The following is a 15,386-nucleotide window of genomic DNA, read 5'->3' on the forward strand; positions in this document are numbered from 1 at the left end:
TTACTTCAAAGAACACCGACAAACTATGGATGTTCAGACTCGGATATTTGGCAGATATTTTCTAAAAAATGAAGTAATTCTAGTACTTCAGGGCAAACCACTGAAAGCATTTTGATAAATAAGTTTATAACATTTGAGCTTTCAGGTAGAAATTAGAAGTTTGGAATATTGTGTTTGCCACCATGGACTTAGTTTCCCAGTACCCCAAAACTAATGTCCTAATGGTATATATGGGTGGTGACATTAAAGAATATGATTTTTTTTTTTTAAAGATGACCGGTAAGGAGATCTTAACCCTTGACTTGGTGCTGTCAGCACCACGCTCTAACTAGGTGAGCTAACCGGCTACCCTTGTTTCAGTATTAGGTACAAGCTTAGGACTGTTACATCCTCCTGATGAATTGACTCCTTTATTATTATAAAATAACCCTTCTTTATTCCTGATAATATTCTTTGCTCTAAAACCTATTTTGTCCCAGCTTTCTTCTTCTTATTCTTTTTTTAGTTGTTTTTTTTTTTTGTAGCTGGCCAGTGTAGGGATCAAACCCTGGACGTTGGTGTTATCAGCACCACACTCTAAACTACTGAGTTAACCAGCCAGCCCAGAGCTTTCTTTTGATTAGCATTAGCATGCAAATCTTTTTCCATCCTTTTAACACTTTTTGTATGTTTATACTTAAAGTGGATTTCTGGTAGGCAGAATATAGTTGGGTCTTTTTTTAAAAAATGCAACCTGATATATGTCTGCTTTTTAGCAGAGATAATGGTGTTTAGACCATTTACACTTAATGTGATTATTAATATGGTTGAGTTAAATCTACCATTTTGTATGTTTTCTATTTATCCCATGTACTTTGTTCCTTTTTGTTTCCACCTTCTTTTACATTAACTGAATATTTTTATGATTCTCTTTTCCCTCCTTTGTTGGCTTATTAGCTATAACTCTTTGTTATCATTTTAGTGGCTGATTTAGAACTTATAGTAAATATCCTTATCAGTCTACTTTCAAGTGATATTATACCACTTTGCATATATAATAAGACAATGAAAGGCTTCTTTCTTTCCCCATCCTCCACCTCTTGCCTTTATACTACTGTTATTATACATTTTACTTGTACATATTTTATAAGCACCACAATATACTGTTATTTTTTGCATTAAACAATCAACTGTCATTTAAAGAGATTTAAACCACTCAGCCACATTGTTCCTCAACACCAGATGCAGCCTTTGGCTGAGAGGGAGATGCAGTTAGCTGGGAAGCCACCCTAGGTTTCAGAGACTAGTGTTGGCTCCAGACTGGTCTCATCTCCACTGCCTTAGTGCTGGGTGGCCCAAGGTCCCACAGAGCTCTGGCTGTAAGTGCAGGAGTGCCAAACACGGCATCTGTGAGGTGTGGGCATCCACAGGAGAGGTTCAGGTAAGATCGTGACAATACTGTATGAGGGAAATTGATGAGGGGAAGTGAGGCTTTCAGGATGGCTGCATATGAATGAGACACAGTGCACACACTGGTGGGGCTGTCATGGGTAGTGGCCTCCATAGAGAGTGATCACAGAACCTTAGTCCATTCAGGACATTTTGAAACACTCAGTCCCCAGGCTCAGAGGATGGCTCCTCAGGGCAAGCCACAAGTTAGAGGTCACCTGTCTGTAAGATTAGCAAGAAAACTGCCTGTCCCCAAGACCCATCTGCCTTGGGGGGTCACAGAGGCAGGATGCAAGCCACAGTGTGTTGCATCCTTGCACTAGTCATGAAAATGGGGCTAAAGAAGCTGGACATCAGGGACTAATGTCCACAGCACATGGCACCCACAACTGCCCAGCCTGTCCACATGCTGGCACCCAGAGCAGCCTCTGCAGCCACACAGGACAGCTGGTTTTGTTCACTCTAGCCATAGGGGGACAAAAGGGATGTTTTGCACTGCAGAGATTTTATACATAAAGATATTTTGTCTGTGATGAGCCATTTTCAATAAACATTATTCTCACTGAAAAAAAATTTTAATTTGATAAAAAAATTTTAAATAAAGAGATTTAAATAATAAGGAAAAAAGTCCTTATGTTTACCCACTGGCTACCATTTCAGTGCTCATCTTGTGCAGATCCAGATACCCATCTGGTATTGTTTTCCTTCGTTTAACATTCTGGCAGTACTGGTGATACAGTCTTTCAGCCTTTGTATGGCTGGAAAAATGTTCACTTCACCTTTACTTTTGAAAGATATTTTTGTTTGGAAAGAATTTTAAGATGATAGGTTTTTTGTTTGTTTGGTTGGTTGGGTTTTTTTGAGTATTTTAAGATGTTTTTCCACTGTCTTTGTTGTTTCTGATGACAATTCTGCTGTCATCTTTTTCTTTTTTCCATCATCCTTATCTTTGTTCCTCTGTACATAATGTGTCTTTTTTTTTTTTTTTTTTCGTGACCGGCACTCAGCCAGTGAGTGCACCAGTCATTCCTATATAGGATCCGAACCCGCGGCGGGAGCGTCGCCGCGCTCCTAGCACAGCACTCTACCGAGTGCGCCACGGGCTCAGCCCCATAATGTGTCTTTTTACTCTGGCTGCCCTAACGTTTTATTTTTATCACTGATGTTAAACAATTTACTATCTACTTTGGTTTAGTTGTCTACATGTTTCTTTTGTTTGGGGTTCAATGAACTTCTTGGATCTGTGTGTTTACAGTTTCCATCAAATTTGGAAATGTTTACATGGCTGGCCATTTGCTCACTTGAGTGTGATGCTGGTAACACCAAGGTCAAGGGTTTAGATCCTCATACCAGCCAGCTACAAAAAGAAAAAAACTGAAAATGTTTCAGCAGTTATTTCTTCAGGTATTTTTTCTTCTTTCACTCTCCTTGGGACTCCAGTTACATGAATATTAGGCCCTCTGAATTAGTCCCAAAATTCACTGATGCTCTGTTCATTTTTTTCCAGTCATTTTTCTTGCTGCGTTTAATTTTGGATAGTTTATATTGTTTAAAGTTGACTCATCTTTTCTTCTGCACTGTCTAATCTGCTATTAATCCCAGTGCATGTAATTTTCATGTGACATAGTAGTTTTCATCTCTAAAAGTTTGATTTCTGGGCCGGCCCATGGCTCACTCGGGAGAGTGTGGTGCTGATAGCACCAAGGCCCCGGGTTCAGATCCCATATAGGGATGGCGGGTTAGCTCACTGGCTGAGCGTGGTGCTGACAACACCAAGTCAAGGGTTAAGATCCCCTTACCGGTCATTTTTTAAAATAAAATAAAATAAAATAAAATAATAATAAAATAATAAAAGTTTGATTTCTTCTATCTTCCATGTCACTACTTAACATGTACAATCTTTCCTCTAGCTTCTTGGATATAGGGAATACAAATTATAGTAACTTTTAATATCCTTGTCTACTGATTCTATCATACATGTCATTTCTGAGTCAATTTTCATTAATAAATTTTCCTTATTATTGCATTTCCTTGCTTTTTTACATGCCTGGTAATTTTTTACTGGATGGTACACATTGTGAATTTTACATTAGGTGCTGGCTATTTTGTATTCCTATAAATATCCTTAGGTTTTGTTCTAGGATACAATTAAGTTTGATTTTTCCCAGGTCTTGCTTTCCCTTCCTTATCAAAATTTTTGGTGTTCCCAGGATATGTGCTCAACCCTTTTTTCTTCCCTGTCAAAATAAGCTCATGTATTTTCATGGCTTTAAACACCACCTATAAGCTGATTCATTTATTCAATCAATGTTTGTTGATGGTCCACTATGTGTCTACATCAGGTGCTAGGAATTGTGTGACTTTAAATAACACAGACCTAACCCCTGCCTTCCTGTAGCTTATGCAGTGGACAAGATAAAAGCTAAACAAACAATTATACAGATTAATATCTATATGGTTACCACTGTGATAATTACCATAGAGGAAAACACAATATGCTGTGAAGAATGCAAGAGGTCTGCTCTAATCCAGAAAATCAGGGAAGACACCCCTGCAGAAGGGTCACCAAGGCTGAGGTCAGGTAGATGAAGGGGCTGAGTGAAAGGGGCGGCAAGTGGGAGGTGAGTGTTCTGAGCAGACTCTCAGGGCCTTCTAGCCATGGAAATTCGGACTTTGTAGAGCAGCCAGCAAGAAGCCATAGAAGAATTTTTTTTTTTTTTTTTTTTAAAGATGACCAGTAAGGGGATCTTAACCCTCGACTTGGTGATGTCAGCACCACGCTCTCCTGAGGGAGCCACAGGCCGGCCCCATAGAAGAATTTTAAGCGGGGCAGTGTCTCAGCCAGACTCGCTACTGAATGGCAACTGATGGGAAGAGGCCGTGGTGGCTGCGTGGGAGCAGGGAGGTCTAGCAAGGACGCAACTGCAGTTGTTTGGGTGAAGAACAGGGTGGTCTGACTAGGGTGGTGGCAAAGGAGAAGGAGAGCAGAAGGGTGGACCCAGCGTGGGCAGTGAGGAGGCTTCTGGGACGCCCCATGCGCTATAACTTCCCTTCTGCAAAGCTGAGCTCTGCCCGGCCAGGGCCGCTGCTCCTCCTGTGCCCCGGTTCACAGGCCCGGGGCAGAGACCTTTCCTATCCTGCTCGCCAGCAGCTCCGCCTCCTCCACCTCCCTTGTAAGCCTCAGATCCATCTCCTCCACACCATCTCTCTCTCCAATTTTTCTTTTCCTTTTTCTTTTTTTTTTTTTTTTTGTCTTTTTGTGACCAGTAAGGGGATCGCAACACTGGCTTGGTGTCGCCCGCACCGCGCTCAGCCAGTGAGCGCACCGGCCAGCCCTATATAGGATCCGAACCCACGGCGGGAGCGCCGCTGTGCTCCCAAGCGCTGCACTCTCCCGAGTGCGCCACGGGGCGGCCCATCTCTCTCCAATTTCTGAGTCCCAACCCTTATCATGTCTTGCTTTATACTTTATTTTTAAGGTGAATTTTTTTCATTAAGATAAAAAATTCTAAGGAAATAAAATTCACCATTTTAACCATTTAAAAATTACAATCCAGTGGATTTTAGTACATTCGCGGTGTTGCAGAACCATCACCATCTAATTCCAGAACATTCTCATCACCCCAAATGGAAACCCCGTCCCCATCGGGCAGTGCCGAGGCTCGTCACGTTGAACATGTTCCTGCACTTATCTCTTCTATGGCAGAGTGACCCTCCATTGTGTGGACAGACCACAGTTGGCTTATCCACTCTTCTGCTGAGGGACATTTGGGTTGTTTGCACTTTTGGCTTTTATGAACAATTCTGCTATAATCTTGCCTTATACTTTTGCCACAGCCTTCCAGCTGGTCTCACTGTCTCCTGTCTCTCCCTCCAAACCCGACAGTTCTTTCTAAAACTCAAATCTAATGCTTACCCATTTCAGACACTTCAGTCATTGCCCCTACCCACAGAATAAGTCCAGCCTCTTTACGTGGCAAATAAGGGCTCATGACCTGAAGGTGGGGCCAGACACCTGCTGAACCTGGAGGACACTGGGCCAGTCCCAGCTCCGAGCCCCCCTACCCCACCTCATCCTGGCTCCAAGCCCAGAATGCCTTTTCCCACCTGTTCATAACCCACAGCAGGCCACTGTGGTCTAAGGGCTTCAGGGAAGATACGGGCTTTGGTCCTAAAGGAGGATGTGGCCTTTCCATTGGCAGGAAGATATGATTCTTCATCCATTCCTTTGGCCCCAAGTCAGGGCTGGTCCCTCAGCAGGTCCTCAGTAAACACTCCCTGCCTCAGTTACCACCAATGGCTCTTACCTCCTCTTTGGGCAGATTTCTTAATCTTCTTCGAATCCTGAAAGAAAGAACCACAAAACAAGATGCTTACTCGAGTGGGAGGCTGCTGGGGAAAGAGTGGATGCCGGCCACAAGGCTGTCTCTGGGGGGCTCCTACCCCTTCCAGGGGCCCTAGCTGGTCCAGGAAGGCAGGGTGCCTGACCTGGTCTGCACCTGAGGACAAGGCTGCCTCAAGTGTGGTGACCCCAGGAGGGGCACCCCAGCAGCCTTGCTGTGGAGGCGGGAGAGGCCCTCCCTCAGCCCTCCCCTCCCTCCGGGGCCTGGGTGCCGCAGCCCTTCCTTGCTGGAAAGGAAGGCAGAGGCGGAGGGATGTGGCAGGGACCCCGTGGTACCCTGGCAAACGTCAGCTTGTCGGATTCCAAGGTGCGGACCACCCCAAAGTTGCACACGGTGGACACCAGGGACTCCCCAGCCAGCAGGGGCTCCAGGATCACCAAGCCACTGCCCAGCACCCGCAGGATGGGCGGGTCCTGGCGGAGCTCCTTCGGAAGCTCCTTCCTCTTCTTGGGCACTTTTTGTTCCTGTGGAGAGAGGCCAGGAGGGGGACCGGGCAAGGCAAAGGGGCTGCCCCTGGGTGGTCCCCACACGCAGTCCCTCCGGGCCTCACCTTGGCAGGCTCTCTCCCCCCCTTCCCCTTCTTGTCTTGCCCAACTTTTCCCTTCTTGTCTTTCTCTTCTTTTCCCTTCTTGTCTTTCTCTTCTTTTCCCTTCTTGTCTTTCTCCCTCTTTCCTTTCTTGGCAGACATGGGACTGTCAACAGGAGGCGGCACCACAGGCCAGGAGAGAATCTAGGGGACAGGGGCGCGGTGGGCTGGCTGGCTGGGGGTGCCTCTGCCTCACCCTTTCTGGAAAGGTGCTGAGACCTTGTCTGACAAGGGAACGGGGCTATGTGATAGGCTAATGGGAAAACCGAAACAGAGGGTAAGAAGTGATGGGATTGTGTTGGCCACAGAGAATTCCAGCATGGGAGGTCGTAGCCACCCGGCTCCCCTGCCCACCTTTTCCTCCACGATGGTCACAGTGGTGCCTGCCAGCAGAAAGGCCTTGAGTGGCACCAGGTCCTTAAGCGTGTGCTGCATCTCGTAGCTGCAGGGAATGACGTCAGCCCAGGGCTTGCAGGCCGTGCTGAAGAGGACTGTCCTGGGGAGGGGAGATGTGGACATGGCTTTCACCACCCAGGGGCTGTAGCTGGGAACCAGGGACAAGGCTGGCAGGCGACTTCCGACATCGGGGTGGATCCGGACATGCATGCACGTGCCAGGCAAGCAAGGGGACCAGAAGGCCAGGAAGCAAGTGGGCACAGAGGAGGCAGCCAACTAAATGCCAGCATAGACTCCTGCAGGGCAGGGCCGTGCACTGCACAGCTGATGAAAACCAGCCCCAAACATGTCAAAGGTTTTTTTAAAAAGGGTCTAGCAATGTAGTAGTAAAAAAGTAGAAACATTACAAATGCCTTGAGTATTACAAAGTAATATTGTAATGACAATCAAAATTCTCCTGGGGTGTGTCACAAGCCTTGACATCCAGGTGAGGAAATTCACCTGGAAGAGAAAGCAAGAATTCCAAAGAATATATTTAAAGGAGAATGACAGGGACTTGAACGGATACTCATACACCAACGTTCACAGCAGCACTATTCACACTAGCCAAAAGTAGAAACAACCCAAGTGCCCACCAATAGATGAATGGATGAACGAAATGTGGTTTATACACACAATGGAAAATTACTCTGCCTTAAAAAGGAAGAAAATTCTGTCACATGCTACAACATGGATGAACCATAAAAATATAATGCTAACTGAAATTAGGTAGGCACAAAAGGACAATATCATATGATTCCACCTATATGAGGTCCCTAGAGTAGTCAAATTCATAGAGACCTAAAGTAGAAGTGTGGTTGCCAGGGGCTGGGGGAGGGGAATGGAGAATGAGTGTTAATTTTACTTGATTTTGGCAGCTGACCAGTACACGGATCCGAACCCTTGACCTTGGTGTTACAACACGATGCTCTAACCAACTGAGCTAACTGGCCAGCCCAAGTGTTTATTTAATGGGGTCAGAATTTCAGTTTGGGAAGATGAGAAAGTTCTAGAGATGGATGGTTGTGATGGTTCCTCAACAAGGTGAATTTGCTTAATATCATGGAACCGTACACTTAAAAATGGTTAAAAAGTTACAATTTTATGTTACGTATATTTTGTCACACACACACACAGAGGTAATGATGCTGAAGACAATGAACCCCATGAATGTAGTACAGCATTATTCAGTTTTATTTTATTTTTTATTTATTTATTTATTTATTTATTTTTGTCGTTTTTTTTGTGACCGGCACACCGGTCAGTCCTATATAGGATCCGAACCCGCGGCAGGAGCGTCGCCGCGCTGCCAGCGCAGCACTCTACCAAGTGCGCCACGGGCTCGGCCCCAGCATTATTCAGTTTTACATATCTAGTACCTAGTCTAGTTTCTGGCACACCAAAAATATTTTGTGAATGAATAGATCGATTAATAAATAAATAAATGAATAAGTAAGTTATTTATGCCACTGAATTTTAAAAACATATTGGAAAGCAACAATTATCAGAACAATAAGAAATTGGGTCAAAAGCAAGAACAATGGCCCCCTAGACTAGAATAGAGACTTTTAAACAAAGTTAGATTAGTCTTAGAACATAACACGTGACAATGCCAAAGCAGCATTCCTGTTGGGAAGTAATTTAACATATATTGGTTGGTTTTTTGCTTGGGTTTTTTATTTTTTGGCAACTGGCCAGTGTGGAGATCACACACTGGGTTATCAGCACCGTGCTCTAACCCCGTGAGCTAACTGGCCGGCCCTTATATATTAACAACCAGATCACAGCATGGAGAATTACTAACATATTATAACACATTTAGAGTACATCCGAGTTAAACATTAATAAAAGACAGAAGAAAATAGAATAAATTATTTATCCAAGCACAGAGGGAGAACTTTTTCCTTCAATGAAAAGAAGAGCACAGTAAAAGATAAAGTGGGTAGATCAAACTAAAATAGAAGGTAAGCCCAAGAAAATACATAATGGTGTCAGTCCAGGTTTGCAAACCATGCAGAACAACTGTGCAAAACCAAATGTTAAAAGTGGGCCGGCCTGTGGCTCACTTGGGAGAGCGTGGTGCTGATAACAACAAGGCCACAGGTTTGGATCCCTATATAGGGATGGCCGGTTCGCTCACTTGGGAGACCGTGGTGCTGACAATACCAAGTCAAGGGTTAAGATCCCCTTACCGGTCATCTTAAAAAAAAAAATGTTAAAAGGGAAACATAAAAATGGTGGAAATATATGTGAAAATAATAACTGATTAAAAAATTAGTGATATGGACAGATAGGATGAGTCTGAGATAGAATGTGAAAAAAAGAACAAAACCAGAAATGAGTGATACCATGTTATATATAAATCGTAGAAATATATAAAGGTTAACACTCAAAAATCTACTACAGAAGTGAGTGAAGGAGTTGATACAACCTATTTGCAGACTATCATCTCCACCATAGTTCTATATTCAAGCTTCCTTCTGCTGCTTCCTCCTAAGTCTACATGCCCATCATAAGGACTCAGATATTGCCCTGTACTTCCCTGACGTAGCACCCATGACATGGAGTACCTTGTAATCACCATTTGTTCATTTCCCTCCTGAAAGAAAAAAGACTATTTTCTATCTTGTTTGTTGTCTGTAACCAACATAACTCAGAATCATGCTGGATATGGTACATGGATGATTAATATTTACTAATTGTTGAATATGAGGAACTACAGATGGTAAAATAATTACATGGAAAATATAAACACAATTAAACTAAAGAACGTAACTTAAAATAATTTAAAAGAAAATATATAAGCCTGCAAAATTTAAAAATACTTTTAGAAAATCAATGTAGGAGTTCTATTTCAGGAAATGATAGACTAGACTATATTGGCAAACCTTCCTACTGAGAACTCCCATAAAAGCTGTTGAGCTACCAAGTCAGTGAGAATTTTCGAGGCCAAAATCTGGGCAAAGAAGGACAGCCAAGAAGAATGAGCTTGGTATTCAATGCCACTTTAATACTCAAGGTGAGAGCCAATTCCAAAAGTGGTGGCTGAGAAGCTGAATAGAAATTTAGGTAATCTCGTGGGACAAGAGGGACAAAAATTCGAGCTCAGGGCCTTCCAAGAAGGAGGGTCACTGCTAAACACTCCATGTCTCTCTTTGGGTTTTCCAAAGAGCTACTAGAAGAGTACATAATGGCAGTGCCAGAAGGAGAAGAGATAGAGAAACAAGCAAAAAAATACTTGATGAGTAATGGCTGAAAACTTCCAAATATGATTAAAGACATTCATTTACACGTCCAAGAAACTTGACAAACTCCAAGAAGGATAAATGCAAAGAGAGACACACTATAGTAAAAATGCTGAAAGACAAAGATAAAGTGAAAATCTTGCAAGCAGCAAGAGAAAAATGACTCATCACATACAATGGAACCCCGATAAGATTAACAACTGACTTCTTATCAGAAACTCTGGAGGCCATGGATGGCTGGTTAGCTCAGTTGGTTAGGGAGCAGTGTTGTAACACCAAGATTAAGGGTTCGGATCCCCGTATTGGCCAGCCACAGAAAAACAAACAAACAAACAAAAGAAACTAGGGAGGCCAGAAGGCAGACAGGTAACATATTCAAAGCTTGGGGGAGAAAGAAACACACCAAAACTGTCAACCAGAAATTCTATATCCAGCTAAACTATCTTTCAAAACTGCAGGAGAAATAAAGACTTTCCAAGATAAGCAAAAAACTGAGAGAACTTTTGCTAGTAGACTTGCCTTATATGAAATACTAAAGGAAGTTCTTCAGGCTAAAAGGAAGTGACCCCAGACAGTTATTTGAATTCATATAAAAAAACAAAGAGCACCAATAAAGCAAATATAAAAAACAGGATAGTGATATATTTCTTGTCCTTTTTTTCTAACTGGTGTAAAAAGCAATAGCATAAGACAATATATGTAAAATTATATTGTTGCACTTATAATATATAGAAATTTAATATTCTGGACAACAACAACAAAAAGAATTGACAATGAAGCATATTGGAATAAGAAAGTGACACCAGATAGTAACTTAAATCTAAAGGAAGAAATGAAAGGAACCAAAAATGGTTAATAAGAAGGTTAACAAGTTTTTTAAAACTTTATAAATATATTTGTGCTCTTCTTTCTTCTCTGCAAGATATAGATTACATAAAGCAATAATTATAACAAGTTATTGTTGGATTTGTAACATATTTACATGTTTATAATAATAAATGTTTAAATATCCCTCAGAATTATTATAACATTTATAACAAAAATAGCACAAGAAGGAGGAGTGGAGGTATACAGGAGTAAAGTTTCTATATCTTACAGAAATAAAGTTAGTAGAAATCTGTAGTATATTCTGATAAGTTAAGGTGTATATTGCAAACAGTAGAGCAACCACCTAGAAATGATTCAAAAATATTTTTTAAATCTTTAAATGAGTTAGGGCTGGCCCGTGTCTCACTTGGGAGAGTGTGGTGCTGATAGCACCAAGGCCACAGGTTCGGATCTCTATATAGGGATGGCTGGTTAGCTCAATGGGTGAGCGTGGTGCTGACAACACCAAGTCAAGGGTTAAGATCCCCTCACCAGTCATCTTTAAAAAAAAAAAATCATCAAACAAGTTAAAATAGTACACTAAAAAAATCCAGTAAATACAAAAGAAGGTAGTAAAAAAAAGGAACAAAGGAAGAAAATACTCATGAGACAGAGAGAAAACAAAAAGCAAAATGGCCAACCATGTTAATACTAACATTAAATGTGACTGAATTAAACAATCTAAGCAAAAGGTAGAGAGAGTCAGACTGGATTTCTAAAAGAGATCCAATTATACATCGTCTATAAGAAACACTCTTTTGATTCAAATATGCAAATAGGTTGAAAGTGAAAGGATGGAAAAAGATACACCATGCAAACAGCAACCATAAAAAAGCTGGGGTAGTGTACTGGGACCAAACCCAGGTTCAAAGATTCTCTAGGAGGCTTCACAGGACTCAGCATATGATTGTAGTCATGGCCATGGTTTATTATACTAAAAGGAGACACTGCAGAATCAGCAAAGGGAAAAGGCATATGGGGCAATCCTGGGGAAACCAGGCACAAGCTTCCAGAATTCTCTCCCAGTGGAGTCACACAGGACACACCTAATTTCTCTAGCAATGATATGTGACAACGCATGTGAAATACTGTCTACCAGTTGAGCTTGCCTGAGCCTGAGTGTCCCAGGTTTTTATTGGATGTCAGTCATATGGAAATGCTCTGCCTAGCACACAAAAGATTGCAGACTCCCAGAGAAAGCAGGTGCTCTGCATAAACCACAGGTTTTATACAGTCTAGGCACAGTAAGCCCCTCTTTTCAGTTAGGGAGTGGTGGGAACCCTCATGAAATCCAAGTTCCCAGACATCAGTCAACCTCGCAAGCAGACTTTTCTAAGAATAATACTCTCAGACCTGCCATGTTAACTCTTTCTGCACATGTGACTACACCAACAGGAGACAAAAAAGACTAAAACAAAGCCAATAAAAAGGGTTACTAGAGGTAAGGGTTACTAGAGGTAAAGGTTACTAGAGGAACACGAAAGGGTCAACCCATCAAAAAGACACAGCAATTACTACAAAGACCCAAAATACATGAAACAAAAACTGAATGAACTGAAGGGAGAAATAGACAGTTCAACAAGGATAGTTGGAGGCTTCAAAATCCCACTTCAATAATAGAAAAACTAGACAGAAGATCAACAAGAAATAGAAACTTGAACAACACTATAAACCAACTAGACATAACATATCTATAGAACACTCTACCCAGCAATAGCAGAATACATATTCTTCTCAAGTGCACATGGAACATTCTTTTTTTTCCCAATTTTTAAAAATTGTGGCAAAATACATATAACATACAATTCACTCTCTTCACTATTTTCAAGTGTACAGTTCAGTGGTTTTAAATATTCTTAATGTTCTGCAACCATCACCACCACCATCTCCATAATTCTTTTCATCTTGTAAAACTGAAACTCGGGTGGAGAATCAAGATGGCAAAATAGACAGTCCCCAGCGTCACTCTCTCCCACAAATCAGCCAATTTACAACTATTAAAAAGTAAAGACTGCCAAGCTGGGGCCACTAGAGCTCAGGGAAAGAAGAAGAGAGACCGGAGTTCATGAAGTTGGGAGAAGCTGCAGTGAGAGAAAGAAGGGACCACTCTGACTGTTTTGAGCCCTGGCCATTTCAAGGATGGCCCTCGTGAGGACTTGGAGCAAGACCTGGCAAAAACTGCAGCTGTGCCCTTTGTGTGAAATTGCTTGGAGACTGCAGGGGAGAGGAGGGCCTTGGTGGCCCCCAGGCCAGCAAGACCATTGACAGGGTTCCCATGGATCCACATACGAGCAAGGGGCCACAGACAACTGAAAAAAGGGAGCCACTCAAAGGCTGGTGAGTCATCACAAGGGACCAGCGCATGGCCTATCTCGTGGGAAGTGTTTGGAGTGTGGGGGGTGGGGGAGATTAGCCCACCAGGGGAACACTGGGGCACAGCATGGACAGCAGATCTGCCCTCCAATCAGCACAGGCCCACTCAGTGGAGACTGGTCAGGAGTACAGAACCGTAGGGGGTACAGTTTGCTGAAAAGACTCAGGCTCAGACCTGGCTTTCCACACAACCCATGTGTTTCAGACCCCACAAAATCTAGAAGTGCTTAAAATGTCAACAATTAAACGTGAGTTGCAAAAAAAGCCTTCCCCAGGGAATCAGCAGCAAAGCAGCAATTTAGCTCAACCACAGGGTTCAAGTGCTGGTCCTCACAGGAAGATCCCCCATTTTAGAAGTAAGCAAAGGATAACAAATTAGTTCCAGTGCAGAGTTTAAGTTCTAGGGGTAGCTAATAACCCACACAGAACTGAAAGAAGACACAAAAACCCCACAGATCAGAGCCAAAGTTCTGATATTAACCAATAAAGGCCTAACACCACCAAAGAACACCTATAAAACCTAGAAGACCCAGAACCCCCCCCCCAGGCTCCAGAGCGGGGATGGAGGGTCTGAGGGCCTCAGCCATGCCCCCCCCCAATGTCCACACCAGGCCAGCAAAGGAGCCGGCCATGGGCCAGCCCTGCCCCCTCCACCTCCATTTCCCTGCTCCCTTCCCCACTCCCTCTCCCCCCCACCGCTCTGCAACATCTTAGAATGTAAATAAATAAATAAATAAATACAACTGAAACTTTATACCCATTAAACAAAAATTGCCCATTCCCCCTCCTCCAAGCCCCTGGCAACCACCATTCTACTGTCCGTCTCTATGATGTTGATTACTCTAAGTACCTTATGTAAGTGGAATTATGCAGTATTTGTCTTTTTGTGATTGGTTTATTTCATTTAGTATAATGTTCTCAAGGTTCATCCATGTTGTAGCCTGTGTCAGAATTTCCATTCTTTTTAAGGCTGAATAATATTCCATTGTATGGATAGACCACATTTTGCTTATTCATTCATCTGTCAGTGGACACTTGGGTTGCTTCCACATTTTAGCTACTGTGAATAATCCTGCTATGCACATGGGTGCACAAATATCTGTTTGAAATCCCGCTTTCAATTCTCTTGGGTGTATACCCAGATGTGGAATTGCTGGATCATATGGTAATTCCACTTTTAAGTTTTTGCAGAACTGCCATACTGTTTTCCACAGTGGCTGTACCAACACAGTGCAAGTGTTCCAGTTGCTCCACATCATGAAACATTCTTCAGTACAGACCACCTGCCAGGGCATAAGACAAACCTTAATAGAGTTAAAAGGACTGAAATCATACAAAGTATGTTCTCTAACCACAAGGGTATTAAATTCAACAACAGAAATAAATTTGGTTAACTCAAAAATATGTAGAAATTAAATAACACACTTCTAAATAACTAATGGGTCAAAGAAGAAATTAATTGGAAGACTCAATACTACAAAGATGTCAATTCCCCTTAATTTGATCTAAAGATTGAATGCAATCAATCAAAATTCAAGCAGGATATTTTAGAAATTAAGTCATTCTAAAATTTATGTGACAAATTGACGGGCATTCTACAAAGTACCTGGCATTACTTTTCAAAAGTGTCAAGGTCATGAAGACAAAGAAAGGCCAAGAAATTGTCCCAGATTGTCAGAGACCAAGGAGACTACATGCAACTTGGTATCCTAGATTGGACCCTGGAACAGAAAAAGGACATTAGCAGAAAAACTGAGGTGGGCCATCCCGTGGCTCACTCGGGAGAGTGCAGTGCTGATAACACCAAGGCCACGGGTTCGTATCCCATATAGGGATGGCCGGTTAGCTCACTTGGGAGAGCGTGGTGCTGACAACACCAGGTCAAGGGTTACGATCCCATTACTGGTCATCTTTAAAAAAAAAAAGAAAAAAGGAAAAACAAGAAATCTGAATAAAGGCTGTGGTTTAGCTAACTGTATCGTACAAATGCTAATTCTTACATAACCACAGTTATGTAAGATGTTAACATTAGAGGTAATTAGGTGAAAG

At 42.4% G+C, this 15,386-nt stretch overlaps 1 protein-coding gene across 1 annotated transcript in view; it reads right to left on the reverse strand.

Annotated features, from left to right (window-relative positions):
* LRRC43 (leucine rich repeat containing 43) overlaps window positions 1–15,386 on the reverse strand; it is a 36,444-nt gene that overhangs the window by 371 nt on the left and 20,687 nt on the right. The window contains exons 9-12 of the mRNA XM_063087728.1: window positions 6,772–6,913; window positions 6,382–6,561; window positions 6,107–6,295; window positions 5,736–5,772 (exon numbers count right to left, since the gene is read on the reverse strand). Coding sequence (XP_062943798.1) covers window positions 5,736–5,772; window positions 6,107–6,295; window positions 6,382–6,561; window positions 6,772–6,913 — 548 coding nt within the window. The remainder of the gene's footprint in view (window positions 1–5,735; window positions 5,773–6,106; window positions 6,296–6,381; window positions 6,562–6,771; window positions 6,914–15,386) is intronic.

Source organism: Cynocephalus volans, chromosome 2, assembly GCF_027409185.1.
Source record: "Cynocephalus volans isolate mCynVol1 chromosome 2, mCynVol1.pri, whole genome shotgun sequence".
Taxonomy (NCBI): Eukaryota; Metazoa; Chordata; class Mammalia; order Dermoptera; family Cynocephalidae; genus Cynocephalus; species Cynocephalus volans.